General features: G+C 35.5%; 1 protein-coding gene across 1 annotated transcript; it reads left to right on the top strand.

Moving 5' to 3' along the window:
- Positions 1–578: 578 nt before the first annotated feature.
- Positions 579–10,375, top strand: LOC115923707 (C4b-binding protein alpha chain-like). The gene is made up of 8 exons (XM_030984950.1): positions 579–603; positions 2,385–2,579; positions 3,141–3,335; positions 3,894–4,088; positions 4,637–4,831; positions 5,439–5,633; positions 9,400–9,594; positions 10,155–10,375. Exons 1-8 carry the CDS (start codon positions 579–581, stop codon positions 10,373–10,375), a joined length of 1,416 nt encoding a protein of 471 aa, XP_030840810.1.
- The last annotated feature ends 8,637 nt before the right edge of the window (positions 10,376–19,012 follow it).

Raw genomic sequence — 19,012 nt, 5'->3', positions numbered from 1 at the left:
TTTTGTTTCTTTTCGATTCTTTTCGGAACTGTACGAACTGGCAGTGCCGCAAGGAAGTAAGCATATATTTGATTTTACTTTTTTGTTGTAGTTTGGTGTACTATAAAATGGTTATTATCTTTTCAACTGCATGCTATAGCATCATTACTTTTTCTTGATAACATCGTGATCACTATAATTATTGGTAATGAGTGTTTTAATAAAACCGCCCTGCACCCCACAACACACACATTCTCAAAGCAGCACACACACACACACACACACACATATATATATATATATGTGTGTGTGTGTGTGTGTGTGTATACAAGGAAATAACAAAAACTATGTTTTACCTATGGCTATATTTTGTTTTAATGAATCTATCTTCACTCACCTATTCATGCTGCTCATACGCATAAACAAATACTAACAAATACATGAATATGTATGAGGTTTGTAACAAAATAAGCATGCATTTTAATGGCGAGTGCCGACGATCCCTACAGGTGGTACTGATACCGGCACTGGTACTGATCCCGGCACTGGTACTGATCCCGGCACAGGCACTGATCCATGTGCCAATGTGATCTGTGGAAATGGAAGAACGTGTCGGGAAGGAACGTGTTATTGTGCACCAGGATTCGCTGGTTCACGATGCGAAACGGGCGAGGCAAAATCAAAACGAATAGACCTGTATTGTTTTTGTACATATGTTTCTCTCTAGAACCCTTGGGTTACATGTACCAACTTTTTTTATTCACCTGGTACGTACAGTAGTTTGGTCAAAATAGGGTTTGACCCCCCTCCTCCCCCATAAAAAATAATAACAAAAGATTTCCAACGCTTTCTGGTAGTGCTTGACATAAGGAACAACTGTAGTTTGAATAGTTTCAATAGATTTTTAACCCTCAATCTAACTTCTAAGGTAAAGACAAGGGAGGGATACCTTAAATGATTTATGGCGTTTGCAGCCATTTTTAATGATTCAATGGTAGCCATCTTGTATACAATGTTCCACAAAAGTTGCAATTATAGTTGATACTATTTTTGAATGAATATTCTTACCCTTAAAATGGACCTGGTTTACACAAACTCTATATTGTAAATAGTAACCGAAATCTGATAATGTTGCGATACCGGCTGTCATGGATGCTTTCTTGGATTTCAAGGTTTTCTGAAAACCATAACACATTTTAAACAGTCTTAATGGTTTTGTCGCAATCCAAAACCTAGGCAAAGATACCAAAATTGCAGAAGAAGGATATATCACGAGTTGAGACTGATTTAAGTTTTTGGCTTCCATCTTGCAATACAAGATGGCGATCATCTTTTGTATCATTTTAATTTAAAGCATTTTAGTGAACATCCTGACCTTTAAAACATATTTTATATCTTTCTAATTATAGCTTTACGGTAAAAAAAAAAAAATAACTCAAATAATTAACTCACTCCCGGGTCATTTTTAGGATACTGTAGTCATTTCGGACACAATCTTGGATTTTTTATTTTCCTTAAACGTATTTACAAAGTTTTGGTATGGGGGTCATGTATTTGGTTCAAATGAATATATTGGGAGCATATGCGATTTTACAATATTCAATGATCGTTGTCTCGGTTGAAATCGAGTCTAGTAAGTGCTCACACTCCCCCCCCCCCCCTCCCACTGAGCAAAAAATGATCTGCTCAATTTTTGAATTCCCGAGAGCAAAATTGAGGAAGAAACAAAATGCTCTTACCCCCCCCCCCCCCCCCCACTGAGCAGAATTTTGTTCAGCGCGATTTTTAAATTTTAGGCCCCCCCCCCCCCCCCCTATCGGCAAATCCTGGATCCGCCACTGGATCTGTCATGCATAGGTGCCGTAGTCGAGTGATTAAGTCGCCGGACTGTCGACCATAAGGTCCGCGGTTCGAGACCCGCCGCCTTTGGCAAGACATTGATCTACATTTGCCACACTCTACCCAGGTGATGTGAATGGGTACCTGGCAAGAACTAACTCTTTGAAATTCTAGAGCGCCGTAATGGCAGCACAGAGTCGGGGTAATAATCTCCAAGTTTGAGAGCGCTCAGTGTAATAAGCGCTATATAAAAACTAGTATATTATTTTTATTATAACAAAGTTGCATCCATAGCATATATGCATTGAGTTATCTATTTATATCTTTGGGCCCGTCAGCCATCTAGGATGAAACGTATTAAATTGAGTGTGTTTTTTTAAAACCAAAGGTTTAGAATTTTAGTAGCCTATTACCACGGTAAAAGGCAACAAACAAAAAGAAACTCTGAATAACCAGTAATTCTATTTTTTTAACTGATAATAAATACGAACCGCAAGGTAGAATTACAAGAATGTAATCATCAACAAATAAAGTAATAATTTCTTTTCATTTTTCACCTGAATCAGAGGTCAAATGTGGCTCACCTGGAGATGGTACAAACACAGAGTCTGTTTCAATCACTGAAGGACAAGCTGGGGAAGCATACACTTACACCTGCAATCATGGCTTCACATCAGACCCTAATGACCTGACGGTAGTCTGTGAACTAAACGATGAGGGAACTATTGCTAGCTGGTCTCTAACGCCATCTTCTTGCTCAGGTATGATATATCTATGCCTTTTGGATGGTTTGAATTAATCGTAGAATTTCTTTTAAATCGTACTGCCACTGACATGAACTAAACGCTGAGGGAACTGTTGCTAGCTGGTCTATAACGCCATGTTCTTTTTCAGTTTTAGCATTGTGAATACTGACAAACCATGCCTTTTCTCCAATAAACAAATGTAATAGACTAAAATAAAGTATGAAACGTAACTTAATACACAAAATCATGAACCCTTAGAATTTAGTTATGAGCTGGGATGACACCGAAACAATTAAATTCATCTGTGCTGATCTGACAACCTCTATACATACCAAAGTTGCATCCGTAGCATATGCATCAAATTGTGTATTTATATCTTTGGGCCCTTCGGCCAACTTGCATAAAAGATAGAAAATGACATTTTTTTTTAAACAAAGGTAAAGAATTTTAGTATACCAGTGTTTTTATTTTTTTAACCTTTGGATAATTGATAATAAATACAAACCGGTAGAATTACAAGAATAAAATCATCAACGAATAAAGTAATAATTTCTTTTCATTTTTCACCTGAATCAGAGGTCACATGTGGCTCACCTGGAGATGGTACAAACACAGAGTCTGTTTCAATCACTGAAGGACAAGCTGGGGAAGCATACACTTACACCTGCAATCATGGCTTCACATCAGACCCTAATGACCTGACGGTAGTCTGTGAACTAAACGATGAGGGAACTATTGCTAGCTGGTCTCTAACGCCATCTTCTTGCTCAGGTACAATTTATCTATGCCTTTTGGATGGTTTGAATTAATCGTAGAGATTCTTTTAAATCGTACTGCCACTGACATGAACTAAACGCTGAGGGAACTGTTGCTAGCTGGTCTATAACGCCATGTTCTTTTTCAGTTTTAGCATTGTGAATACTGACAAACCATGCCTTTTCTCCAATAAACAAATGTAATAGACTAAAATAAAGTATGAAACGTAACTTAATACACAAAATCATGAACCCTTAGAATTTAGTTATGAGCTGGGATGACACCGAAACAATTAAATTCATCTGTGCTGATCTGACAACCTCTATACATAGCAAAGTTGCATCCGTAGCATATGCATCAAATTGTGTATTTATATCTTTGGGCCCTTCAGCCAACTTGCATAAAACATAAAAAAATGACGTGTTTTTTTAACCAAAGGTAAAGAATTTTAGTATACCAGGGTGCTTTTTTTTAACTTTGGATGATTGATATAAATACAAACCGGTAGAATTACATGAATAAAATCATCAACAAATAAAGTAATAATTTCTTTTCATTATTCACGTCAATCAGAGGTCAAATGTGGCTCACCTGGAGATGGTACAAACACAGAGTCTGTTTCAATCACTGAAGGACAACCTGGGGAAGCATACACTTACACCTGCAGTCATGGCTTCACATCAGACCCTAATGACCTGACGGTAGTCTGTGAACTAAACGATGAGGGAACTATTGCTAGCTGGTCTCTAACGCCATCTTCATGCTCAGGTATGATATATCTATGCCTTTTGGATGGTTTGAATTAATCGTAGAATTTTTTTTTTAATCATATTGCCACCGACATGAACTAAACGCTGAGGGAACTGTTGCTAGCTGGTCTATAACACCATCTTCTTTCTCAGTTTTAACATTGTGAATACTGACAAAACATGCATTTTCTCCAATAAACAAATGTAATAGACTAAAATAAAGTACGAAACGTAATTTAATACACAAAATCATGAACCCCATGAATTTTATTTATGAGCTGGGATGACACCGAAAACAATTAAATTCATCTGTGCTGATCTGACAACCCCTATACATTTGTAGCATATGCATCAAATTGTGTATTTATATCTTTGGACCCTTCTGCCAACTTGCATAAAACATAGAAAATGACGTGTTTTTTTAACCAAAGGTAAAGAATTTTAGTATACCAGTGTTTTTATTTTTTAACTTTGGATGATTGATATAAATACAAACCGGTAGAATCACAAGAATAAAATCATCAACAAATAAAGTAAAAATTTCTTTTCATTCTTCACCTGAATCAGAGGTCAAATGTGGCTCACCTGGAGATGGTACAAACACAGAGTCTGTTTTAATCACTGAAGGACAACCTGGGGAAGCATACAAATACATCTGCAATCATGGCTTCATAGCAGACCCTAATGACCTGACGGTAGTTTGTGAACTGAACGATGAGGGAACTATTGCTAGCTGGTCTCCAACGCCATCCTCTTGCTCAGGTATGATATATCTATGCCTTTTGATGGTTGAATTAGGTATGGAAATAACTTTTACATTGCACTTCCACCCACATGAAATGAACGCTAAGGGAACTGTTGCTAGCTGGTCTTCAGTACTACCTCATTGCTTAGTTTTAACATTGTGAATACTGGCAAACCATGCCTTAAACAAATGTAATAGACTAAAATAAGATACGAAACGTAATTTAATACACAAAACCATGAACCTTCAGAATCGAGTTATGAGCTGGGATGACACCGAAAACAATAAAATTCATCTGTGCTGATCTGTCGACCTCGAATATACATAGCAAAGTTATATCCGTAGCATATGCATCAAATTGTGTATTTATATCTTTGGGCCCTTCAGCCAACTTGCATAAAACATAAAAAAATGACGTGTTTTTTTAACCAAAGGTAATGACTTTTAGTCCCCTACTACCACGGTAAAAGGCAACAAACAAAAAGAAACTCTGAATATAAACCAGTAATTCTATTTTTTAACTCGCGATAACTGATAATAAATACAAACCGCAAGGTAGAATTACAAGAATGTAATCATCAACAAATAAAGTAATAATTTCTTTTCATTTTTCACCTGAATCAGAGGTCAAATGTGGCTCACCTGGAGATGGTACAAACACAGAGTCTGTTTCAATCACTGAAGGACAAGCTGGGGAAGCATACACTTACACCTGCAATCATGGCTTCACATCAGACCCTAATGACCTGACGGTAGTCTGTGAACTAAACGATGAGGGAACTATTGCTAGCTGGTCTCTAACGCCATCTTCTTGCTCAGGTACAATTTATCTATGCCTTTTGGATGGTTTGAATTAATCGTAGAATTTCTTTTTAAATCATACTGCCACCGACATGAACTAAACGCTGAGGGAACTGTTGCTAGCTGGTCTATAACACCATCTTCTTGCTCAGTTTTAACATTGTGAATACTGACAAAACATGCATTTTCTCCAATAAACAAATGTAATAGACTAAAATAAAGTACGAAACGTAATTTAATACACAAAATCATGAACCCCATGAATTTTATTTATGAGCTGGGATGACACCGAAAACAATAAAATTCATCTGTGCTGATCTGAGAACCCCTATACATTTGTAGCATATGCGTCAAATTGTGTATTTATATCTTTGGACCCTTCTGCCAACTTGCATAAAACATAGAAAATGACGTGTTTTTTTAACCAAAGGTAAAGAATTTTAGTATACCAGTGTTTTTATTTTTTAACTTTGGATGATTGATATAAATACAAACCGGTAGAATCACAAGAATAAAATCTTCAACAAATAAAGTAAAAATTTATTTTCATTCTTCACCTGAATCAGAGGTCACATGTGGCTCACCTGGAGATGGTACAAACACAGAGTCTGTTTCAATCACTGAAGGACAACCTGGGGAAGCATACAATTACACCTGCAATCATGGTTTCACATCAGACCCTAATAACCTGACGGTAGTTTGTCAACTGAACGATGAGGGAACTATTGCTAGCTGGTCTCCAACGCCATCTTCTTGCTCAGGTATGATATATCTATGCCTTTTGGATGGTTGAATTAAAGGTAATACAAAGTTTTGGGAAATTTTGAAAATTGGGTAGATAGTGATTCTTTACAATGTTGATATATTTAGATGCCCCTGTAGATGTATTAAAAGCACTAGAAAAATTAGCCCCCAAAGCACTGCTGTTTTCTAGAAAAATTTAATATAAAAATTTACCGGTGCTCCCGGTAAATTTTTGATAAATTTCAAATAGCGCCTACGGCCGTACAATGGTAGCTGCGACCATGAAAATCTCAGAATATGCAGTTGTGATATATAATTTCCAAAAGAGATTAGCTAATCGGTCGATTTTAGTCAACAAACATTGTTTATATCTTAATTAATATATTGACCTTGAGAGGGAGCTATACATCATAAAGAGTTTATTATTTATAATTTCATAACTTTAGGCTCGATTTCAACCGCGACAACGATCACTGAATATTGTAGGATCGCATATGTTTCCGATAATGTGCATTTGAACCAAATTCATGACCCCTTACCAAAACTTTGTATTACCTTTAAGCATGGAAATAACTTTTACATTGCACTTCCACCCACATGAAATGAACGCTAAGGGAACTGTTGCTAGCCGGTCACTAATAATTGCTCAGATATGTTATAACTATTCCTTTTGGATGGTATGGATGAATCATGGAAATTACTCTTCCTATATACAAGAAAAATATTAGTACATGGTGATTCCCTTGTCAATGCCCCAGCATTATACCCCAAAAGAAGACCCGCCAAATTATTAAAAAAACAAAAAAACAAAAACGCAATTATCCTCATATGAGCTGATCTCTCGACCCCGAATATATATATATAGCAAAGTTGCATCCGTAGCCTCTGATCAAATTATTCATTGATATCTTTGGCTCCTGGCTGGTCTTCAGTACTACCTCATTGCTTAGTTTTAACATTGTGAATACTAACAAACCATGCCTTAAACAAATGTAATAGACTAAAATAAGATACGAAACGTAATTTAATACACAAAACCATGAACCTTCAGAATCGAGTTATGAGCTGGGATGACACCGAAAACAATAAAATTCATCTGTGCTGATCTGTCGACCTCGAATATACATAGCAAAGTTATATCCGTAGCATATATGCATCAAATTGTGTATTTATATCTTTGGGCCCTTTAGCCAACTTGCATAAAACATAAAAAAATGACGTGTTTTTTTAACCAAAGGTAATGACTTTTAGTCCCCTACTACCACGGTAAAAGGCAACAAACAAAAAGAAACTCTGAATATAAACCAGTAATTCTATTTTTTAACTCGCGATAATTGATAATAAATACAAACCGCAAGGTAGAATTACAAGAATGAAATCATACAACAAATAAATTAATAATTTCTTTTCATTCTCCACCTGAATCAGAGGTCACATGTGGCTCACCTGGAGATGGTACAAACACAGAGTCTGTTTCAATCACTGAAGGACAACCTGGGGAAGCATACAATTACACCTGCAATCATGGCTTCACATCAGACCCTAATAACCTGACGGTAGTTTGTCAACTGAACGATGAGGGAACTATTGCTAGCTGGTCTCCAACGCCATCTTCTTGCTCAGGTATGATATATCTATGCCTTTTGGATGGTTTGAATTAAGCATGGAAATAACTTTTACATTGCACTTCCACCCACATGAAATGAACGCTAAGGGAACTGTTGCTAGCTGGTCTTCAGTACTACCTCATTGCTTAGTTTTAACATTGTGAATACTGACAAACCATGCCTTAAACAATTAATGTAATAGACTAAAATAAGATACGAAACGTAATTTAATACACAAAACCATGAACCTTCAGAATCGAGTTATGAGCTGAGATGACACCGAAAACAATAAAATTCATCTGTGCTGATCTGTCGACCTCGAATATACATAGCAAAGTTATATCCGTAGCATATGCATCAAATTGTGTATTTATATCTTTGGGCCCTTCAGCCAACTTGCATAAAACATAAAAAAATGACGTGTTTTTTTAACCAAAGGTAATGACTTTTAGTCCCCTACTACCACGGTAAAAGGCAACAAACAAAAAGAAACTCTGAATATAAACCAGTAATTCTATTTTTTAACTCGCGATAATTGATAATAAATACAAACCGCAAGGTAGAATTACAAGAATGAAATCATACAACAAATAAATTAATAATTTCTTTTCATTCTCCACCTGAATCAGAGGTCACATGTGGCTCACCTGGAGATGGTACAAACACAGAGTCTGTTTCAATCACTGAAGGACAACCTGGGGAAGCATACAATTACACCTGCAATCATGGCTTCACATCAGACCCTAATAACCTGACGGTAGTTTGTCAACTGAACGATGAGGGAACTATTGCTAGCTGGTCTCCAACGCCATCTTCTTGCTCAGGTATGATATATCTATGCCTTTTGGACGGTTGAATTAAGCATGGAAATAACTTTTACATTGCACTTCCACCCACATGAAATGAACGCTAAGGGAACTGTTGCTAGCTGGTCTTCAGTACTACCTCATTGCTTAGTTTTAACATTGTGAATACTGACAAACCATGCCTTAAACAAATGTAATAGACTAAAATAAGATACGAAACGTAATTTAATACACAAAACCATGAACCTTCAGAATCGAGTTATGAGCTGGGATGACACCGAAAACAATAAAATTCATCTGTGCTGATCTGTCGACCTCGAATATACATAGCAAAGTTATATCCGTAGCATATGCATCAAATTGTGTATTTATATCTTTGGGCCCTTCAGCCAACTTGCATAAAACATAAAAAAATGACGTGTTTTTTTAACCAAAGGTAATGACTTTTAGTCCCCTACTACCACGGTAAAAGGCAACAAACAAAAAGAAACTCTGAATATAAACCAGTAATTCTATTTTTTAACTCGCGATAATTGATAATAAATACAAACCGCAAGGTAGAATTACAAGAATGAAATCATACAACAAATAAATTAATAATTTCTTTTCATTCTCCACCTGAATCAGAGGTCAAATGTGGCTCACCTGGAAATGGTACAAACACAGAGTCTGTTTCAATCACTGAAGGACAAGCTGGGGAAGCATACAATTACACCTGCAATCATGGCTTCACATCAGACCCTAATAACCTGACGGTAGTTTGTCAACTGAACGATGAGGGAACTATTGCTAGCTGGTCTCTAACGCCATCTTCTTGCTCAGGTATGATATATCTATGCCTTTTGGATGGTTTGAATTAGTCATAGAAATTTCTTTTAAATCATACTGCCACCCACATGAACTAAACGCTGAGGGAATTGGTGCTAGCCGGTCACTAATAATTGCTCAGATATGTTATAACTATTCCTTTTGGATGGTATGGATGAATCATGGAAATTACTCTTCCTATATACAAGAAAAATATTAGTACATGGTGATTCCCTTGTCAATGCCCCAGCATTATACCCCCAAAAGAGGACCCGCCAAATTATATTTAAAAAAAAACAACAAAAACACAATTAACCTCATTATGAGCTGATCTCTCGACCCCGAATATATATATAGCAAAGTTGCATCCGTAGCCTCTGATCAAATTATTCATTGATATCTTTGGCTCCTGTCGGCCATGTTGGATAAAAGGTATATAGAAAAGGCTGATCAAAAGTTTTGTTTTGACGTTTCACTACGCTTATTGAAAATAAATTCAACAACAAGATATAATAATAGATATAGCAACAAACAGGTACTAATAAATAATATTCTCTTATCATTGTTCTCCACAGAGGGCAAATGTGGCAAACCTAAAAATGGTACAAAGACAAGGCCTGTTGACATCACTGAAGCATCCATTGGGGATAAATACTTTTACCACTGCATAAATAACTATAATTACAATGGCAGTGCGAAGTTTGAAGTTGAATGTATTGCTACTTCAGCCGGAGCTGACTGGTCGCATGGAGAGATCGGCCCTGTTTGCATATACTCCCCCAGTCATGAAGTGTAAAATTAGTTTTGCCACACCGTTGCCGCATAGTCTTTATCATGGATATTCATAGAAAAGGCTATCATAATTATAGCTCCGTTTAGTCTCATTTGAGAACTCCCCCTATCGATAGAGTCAGCAGCCTAACATGTTAGCCTATCGACGTTTACAAAAATAATCGTTAAAAATTCATATTTTTTTTTTGTTTAAACGAAATGCACATCCACCCGACGTCCGTTATCACTAGCTCTTTAATTGGAACCTTAATGTCTCATTGACTTTTGAAAGTTCACCCACCGTAATTTTATCAAAATAGGTTGCAAGCTCGTCATTGCTTATAATACACATGTGAAACAAGTCGAACTTTGGACTCAGTCTGCCAAGCGATTGTAAGATTATAGGTCAAGCGCACAAAGGATAAGAAGCATGAATTATCATAGATCACTTCTGCTTGGTTCATTATGTCCATTTAATCCTTCCCCCCCCCCCACCGTAATTTTTCCATTTAGTAAAAGCAAACATTTTGCCGAGGTAAGCAAAAACATGAATATTCATGCGCATGAACTATTCGATTATTTACAGAAGGGTGCAATTGTGCACCACAACAAACTCCCCTACCTTAAGTCAAGTATTTCATTGTAGTATGTAGTTTGGTAGGTTTATTTCAATAACTGTTTAATTATCAGATATCAATGATAGTTTAAAGATATGGAATTGGTTTCAATAGGAATACAAATTTTCCAGTTGAAATCAATGGCCTTAACCGGAAAAAGTTGGGAAGATGTGTCAATTCCAGTTCAAACCAATTGGAGATTGCAACTGGATCCAGATGAATCTTGCATTTAACTGGTTCTAGTTAGAAGTGCAACTGGAACCAGTAAGATAATTTTTCCAGTTACTCAATTTATTCCATTTACCCAACTAGTTCCAGTTAGAAGTGCAACTGGAACCAGTAAGATTATTTCCAGTTACCCAATTGGTTCCGGTTAGAAGGCCGTTAAATTCTAGTTAGAAGTGCAACTGGAACCAATAAGAACATTTCCAGTTTAATACCCAAATTGGTTCCAAGACAATAATACATTTTTTGTGGCAAAAATACGTCTGTATGTTTTGCTGTGCTCAATTCTTTTTTATTTTAAGTTCCGAGTTTGCGCTATTTGCTATTTGCACGATCCTAAAATGCATTAAATCATATATTGATATCTTTGAGACCTGTTGGCCATCTTGGCTAGAACGTTGAAAATGCCGTGTTTTTTATGGTAGGATTATAATGTTTAGTAGCCTGTTGAAAATGCTTTCAAAAAAGTTGTGTTGATAAACCAGTGTTTCTAAAATGTTGTGCCTGTGAAGTACCTTACCATAATTTTTTCTTATATATATATATATATATATATATATATATAATGTTTATCATTGTCAAAGTGTTTGATTTGTACGATCATTCAGTTTCAGTTTTTCAATTTTGTTTTTTCATTTCCAACAGAACAGTGATTTTGACAAGAAATCAGATATACAATTCAATATTCAAGGATATAATACCTTTTACATGGTTTAAAGTTACTTATGAAATAGAAAGTAGGGTAAACATAAATATCCAGTATAATACTTATTTTTTTATTTTGTAAATTAAACCTGTGGAAATGGAGGGATGCACTGAAAAGCAAAGCTTGTAAAATGTGGATCCCTCAATATTGACATACATAATTTTTGTAACATGTAAATATATTGACTTGAAGACAAAAAAATATACATAGATTACCAAATAGTGGCAGGATAATAATGCACGTATAAATCCGTAATTTGACAACTTGTTATGACACATATATATAGTATATGGTGAACACTGGAAAGGTCAAAAGAGACAATGAAGACTGACAGATAAGACATACACATATCATTTTAAAAAATACATAAATAACAGAAAATAAAGCAAGGAAAGAGAGAAATGCAAGGATAGAAAATATTGCAGCAAATGTGAAGAGTAAAGAAAAAGAGAGCAGAGGTGGATAAGAGAAGAAAGGAGAGTGATATCCCCTTTTCTATTCTTCTTCCTCTTTTGTCCTTCCCTTTATCTCCTCTTTTTCTTTTTTATTTCCCTTTCCTTCCTTCTCTTTTATTTTTTGAATTGGGGGGGGGGAGGGGGAGGCAACAGCCTGAGAGGCAAGTCCTTTTGCCCCCCCCCCCGATCTCCTTCCCTCTTTTCTTTTCTTCTTCCTCTCCTTTTTTCCCTTTTCTCTTTTTCCATTTCCCTTCTTTTCCTTTCTCTCCCTCTCCTTTTTTGGGGGGGGGGGGGCGGGGGGGGGGGGCCCCAAGGCTCGCTTGGCCCCCCCCCCTGGATCCGCGCCTGGGTCTATGTAAATCGAGTAGATCGTCATCGGTGAGGGAATTAAAAGCCATCTGATCGTTCAGATCAGCCATATGGGGTTTAGAAGCAGTAGCTGAAAAGAAAAAAGCGCATAAAGTATAAAATCAATAAACCATTGGTGGTGCTCTTAGTATGCAGGTGCAGAAGAAATGAGATAAGGAAATAAAGGAAGACGGGACAAACATATGCAGCAAGACGAATAATAGAAACAACTGACAAACACAGACACAAAGAATCATACAAGGGCACAGTAAAAGAATCTTTTGACATGACAAAAACAAATCGCAGAAATAGTTTAAAGATAAACTTTAGTACTGGTAATGCGATTGCATTGTGAAAGAAAAGGTGTGAAAGGATCAGAAACAGTTGATCATGTAGCATGTAAGTATTGGTGTGCACTGCAAGGTTCGGGAGTCATCAAAATCATAATAAATTTGACCGAGTCTTGGTAAAGTAACAAGCACTCACATAAAAAGCTATATATGGGACAACACACATGGTGTCGGGGCTAGTACTACCTTGATTTCCTTGTCTTTCTATGCTCATTACTCAGCCAGTATACATTTTCTTCCAAAATTGTTTGGCACATGTCATTTATTTGTAATCTTGAACATTCAGTGTAAGTTTCGTTTGATTCTGTGAGAATTAATTTTTTTTTTTACCAGTACTGGAGTTTATCTTTAAGTATGCTTACATACCATGTGATTTGTGATATTTGAATATATGGTGTTTAGCAATATGATGTAACTTGTGCAGTTAAAAGAAAGAAAAAGGATATAATATCAATTAATTCTTCTGAAAGTTGTGTAATGTCTCAAGTCAGATATTGTGCAGACTCTTGTTGCATTGTTCAAATTATATTTCTTAAATTTGATATACTGTATATAGCTTTTTTTTATCCAATGATTATTTATCCTATGGAGATCCTAATATCAATTCTAATTAATGATCCTGTAAATTGCTATATAACGGGATGATTTTCATGGTCATGCGTCATGTGATCAGGTTTTACACACATTCATTCTTATGAATATTTAGTTATTATCTTTGTTCGCATGCGCGGAGTTGCTGCATACAAAAATATTTAGTATTTGATCGCTTTTTGATCCGTTCGTAGCTTGTTTAACATTTATGTATGCATTTTATTCATCATATGTTCTTATTCTAATGTTGATCGTAATCTGTTTTAATTATCGATATTCATCGTTCTGTACAAAAATCATGTGCACATATGTTCTTCTCCTACTTTCTGTTTACATGCCTAAGTTTCTGTCTGTTTGTCTTGCATTCTTGGTAGCCTAAGAAGTACATTTATATTGATGTCTAAAGAATAAGAGTTTAAAATTGGGAACTTAGAAGAAACATATTTGGTCTTTAGTTTAATGATAGAAATGTTTGTGTAATTTGAGGGTTTTTCTAGTGTCTGACAGTGAAGTCTATAGAAAGTAAACAGGTTTCCTTGCATAATTTGAATACTAGGACACTGCTAACGTTTAAATAGGATATATGTGACATATTCCTGCAAAGTTCTACAGAATTCATGTTGTCTGCAAATGGGAGATATATGTTACGAACCTTATACATATTCATGTATATTCATTATGCGAATGAGGAGGTTATAAGGAAGTTTGATTAAAAACCCAGCACTGTCATATTTACAGGTATTTTATTGTGTTGTTTCAATACTGTTGCTGCATTTTGTGTGTTGTGAAGTGCAGGAGGGTTAGATAGATAGATAGATAAATGGTATTTATTGGTTCATTTCCATGTATCGCAGTTACAAGTAACTGAATTGTGCATGAATGAAACATTGATGGTGAAGACAATTATACATTTCAAGTGATATCACAGTAAAAAGTAACTGAATTGCACATGAGTAAATTGCTGGAAAAAAGCAAGTATACATTTCAAGATGTCACACTACAATCTACATAATTATGAAGAGCGTGTATATACTATATACCATTAATCTTATACAGTATTTCAATTTAAAAATTTGAGTTAAAAAGAAAGAGAGATGGGAAAGCAGGAGAGAGAGAAAGAGAGAGAGAGAAAGAGAGAGAGAGAGAGAGGGGGGGAGAAAGGGGACAGATGGACAGAGAGGGAAAACAATTATGTACATGTTGATAAAATACAAAGATACATTGCAAGACAAATATGAATATTATAAGGTGAACATTAGAGATATTACAATATAAATATAGATATGCATCGCATTCTTCATGTCATAAAAAAATACATTGACTAACTTGGTAAAAAAAATCAGACCTCAAATTTATGAATTAATTATATACTAAGAATATGAAATTGTAATTTGTTTCAGAGTATATTAAATACATACATAAAAAAATGTTGTTATACAAACGGATCAAATCTGGGATTGGGCTATTCTGCATACGTTTAGTTTTGCACCTGGGTTCAGGGATCTTGTTAGTTCTTCGCAAAGTTCTATTGTGTGCTCTTGTTTGAACTGGTCTGTGCATGAAAGAGTTTTTTTTTAAAGAAGGTAACACATTTCGACGACTTTCCAATGTTTGTAATTTCGATTTTGGAAGAGCGTTTGCGTAACTATGATAATCCTTTCCAAAGATAATCCTCAATGCACGTTTTTGTAATCTTTCTATGCATTGTTTTTGTGCACTAGTGAGACCTCCGCTCCAAACTTGAGTAGCATATTCAAGGATTGGGCGAATACAGCCAATAAAAATAGTAATCTGATCTTCATGTGAAAGACCGAACTTCCACAAAGAACGGAGCTTATATAGTTTCGCATTCGCTCTTTTTTCAATATTTCTGACATGGGCTTCCCACTTCAAGTCGTTTTGTATCGTGACACCAAGTAATTTCACCTGTGAAACAGTTAAAAGAACACAATTTTCGAGAATAATGGAAGACTGATTGACTGGTACTCTTGAAAAACAAATGTCCATTTTAATACACTTCGTAGGATTCAATTGCATTTTATTAATATCAGCCCACAAAGATAGACATTCTATAGCTTCTTGCATGTTTGAAATTTGGTTTGTTTTATGACACTCAACTAGTGTTAGATCATCGACATATGTAAACATATGTATACTTTCAGAAGACCTTTTATATATATATATATATAGATATAAAACTAATTGGTTTTGCCCATGCTGTAAGCTACTAAAATCAATGAAAAAATAGGGATCTGACAATTTATTCATAAGTCTTTCAAATTTCATTGAGCTGGAGTATAGAGCATGTATTTATTTTCTTAAATTGTTTTCAAACTTCAAGAAAATATAAAACTCATTCAAATATTTGTTTTCTGTGTTTATTTATTCATTCCATCAAGATTCATGATTCAACTCTTCCAATAAGATACAGTATGCATTACCTCTCAACACTTCCTTTTGCACACCCACTACTGCCATATGATTCATAAAAACAATATCTAGGGGCCTCATATGGAAAAGGGACAGTGCACAAGCTTATGAAAGATGATATTAGATATTGTTTATTCATTGCATTCATTCTGCAAGAGAGACATACACTGTTGGTCATAATGGTGGAATAATTATTTTTACCCCAATTTATTGAATGATTTTGACAATGATATTCCTAATAGATCTAGATAATAGCATGCATTCTCATATTTTATTGAATGATAATTGGGGAGTGTTTGTTTTGCGTGATTGCTGAAGCATGTGTGTGCTACAATGCTAATCAACTAGGGGACCTACGTCCTTAAGTCATAACTGACAGTAATGGGGATTAATACCTCATAAAAGGGCACTAAAATAGCACATCAACAACGTTTTGATCCTGGGGGCTCACAGTAACGAGGCCATTGCTTAGCCAATGAATCAGGACTGTACGCAGCGGGCGTAAGGGTACGTCGACGCCCCCACAAAAACATAAAAACAAAGAAAATGCAATAAATGTTCAATAATTCATTTCATTTTGCCCCGACCCCCAACATAAACAAATCTTCTATGTGGGTATGCCTTGAACCATAATGCATGGCCCTACAGAGGAATTTTTTCTTTTTGGGACTAGGGAAAAATGCAATGAATTATTGAAAATGTACCCTAGCGCCCGATGCGTACAGTCATGATTCATTGGCTAAGCAATGGCCTCGTTACTGTGAGCCCCCAGAATAAAAACCATGTCGATGTGCTATATAAGTGCCCTTTTATGAGGCATTAGTCCCCATTGCTGTCAGTTATGACTTAAGGACGTAGGTCCCCTAGTTGATTAGCATAGTAGCACACACATGCTTTAGCAGTCACGCAAAACAAATATTCCCCAATTGTCATTCAATAAAATCTGAGAATGTATACTATTTTCTAGATCTATTAGGAATAAATCATTGTCAAAACTATTCTACAAATTGGGGTAAAAATAATTATTCCACCATCATGACCAACATTGTAGATACCTTCTACATAAATCCACTTGGTTGGCTTATCTATTGATTGGGCGATTCATTGATTGATTAAATAATTGACTGATTGATTGACTAAATGATTGAATGATTGATTGAGTGATTGATTAAAACAGGTATTGGGTGATACGGAGCTCAGTCATTAGAGTGACTCTGTAATATTGTTGAAGGTTGATGGAAAAAAAAGGTTATTTTTGTATGAAATGTGACTTATTATATTCCTTCTACTGTACTAACCCTCTGACATGCAAAAAATCCTTTCAAAATCCTCAAACCACAAAGATATTTATATTGTTGTCACTGTACCCTCTAGCAGTAAATTCTACCAACCATTCTTCAAATTTTCCCAACCGTTTTTCCATAAAAATAAGACATCAGACAGGCTTTAAATATCTGTCAACACTTAAATGTCTGGAATGGTATATATAGAGCTTATTCATTGCTATGTGACGATTTACATTCACCTAAAATGTAATTAAATTGTAATAATATAGTTGGGAGAATTAAGGAATCGATCAGATCAGTTATTTCTAATTTTTATCATAATGATAAAAATTGGAAATAACTGATCTGATCAATTCCTTAATTATGGTCTGTTTTCACTCAAACTTTCAGATTATCTTTAATTGTACATTTAGCATTGAAGTCAATACCCAAGACCAAAATCCAGTTGAAACCAATTGGAGTAAAACCAATTGAAACCAGTTGCCAACTGGTTTCAATACTGGTTCCAATTGAAACCAGGTGAAACCAATTGCCAACTGGTTCCAGGTGCCTAATTGGTTTCAACTGGAACCAGTTGTTCCAATTTCCCTATTGAAACCAGTTGGCTTCAATTGGTTTCAATTGGTTTCAACTGGTTTCAATCGGTTTCAACTGGTTTCAATTAGTTTCAATTGGATCCAATTGAAACTTACAGTGGACATAACCCTAATTAGTTATAAGTTAATTAGCTCTTGCACTAATTATCGCTCATGTCAACACAGAAGCATTGTTATATGTGTCTACATTAAGTACAATGTAAAGGGCATTATAATATGCAGACCATATAATATACTTAACAATGTGTGTGTGTGTATTTGGTTTTTACAGACGTGTATCAATCAGATATGATTATTTACGTCTGGGGACCGACCTTTAACGTCACCATCCGAAAGACGTGACTCAGTTTCGAACCTGCGTCCTCGGCTGAATCAGTTTGTAATTTCCACTGTAAGCTGGATTACAGGCGCACGCCACAATGCCTAGTTGGAAAGGAAACAAGGAAGGCATTGCCATTATATATGTTTGTATTTGATGTATTTTGTACATGGTTAGTGTTTTACTAATCAACTTTTAATCTGTGTAATTACAAAAATATGTAACTAATGAACATGCTTATCATTGCTAATTAATCTTTATATTTATCTAAAACAAATGCATTACTTGCAAATGTAAATTAATTAATAAGTACATTATAAATCAAAATAAATTACATAAAACATTGATCTGCACACAAGCAGATAATATGCAAATTAACTGGTTTCAATTGGATCCAGTTGGGTGACTGGAAATATTTCCAATTGGAACCAATTGTGTAACTGGAAATGAATTCTAACTGGAACCAGTTGGGTAACTGGAAATTACTTCTAACTGGAAATGAATGCTAACTGGAACCAGTTGGGTAACTGGAAATGAATGCTAACTGGAACCAGTTGGGTAACTGGAAATGACTTCTAACTGGAAATGAATGCTAACTGGAACCAGTTGGGTAACTGGAAATGACTTCTAACTGGAACCAGTTGGGTAACTGGAAATGACTTCTAACTGGAACCAGTTGGGTAACTGGAAATGACTTCTAACTGGAAATGGATGCTAACTGGAACCAGTTGGGTAACTG

The sequence above is a fragment of the Strongylocentrotus purpuratus genome, unplaced genomic scaffold (genome assembly GCF_000002235.5).
Source record: "Strongylocentrotus purpuratus isolate Spur 01 unplaced genomic scaffold, Spur_5.0 spur5_scaffold_14, whole genome shotgun sequence".
Lineage (NCBI taxonomy): Eukaryota > Metazoa > Echinodermata > Echinoidea > Camarodonta > Strongylocentrotidae > Strongylocentrotus > Strongylocentrotus purpuratus.
This window is presented reverse-complemented; position numbering and strand designations above follow the sequence as displayed.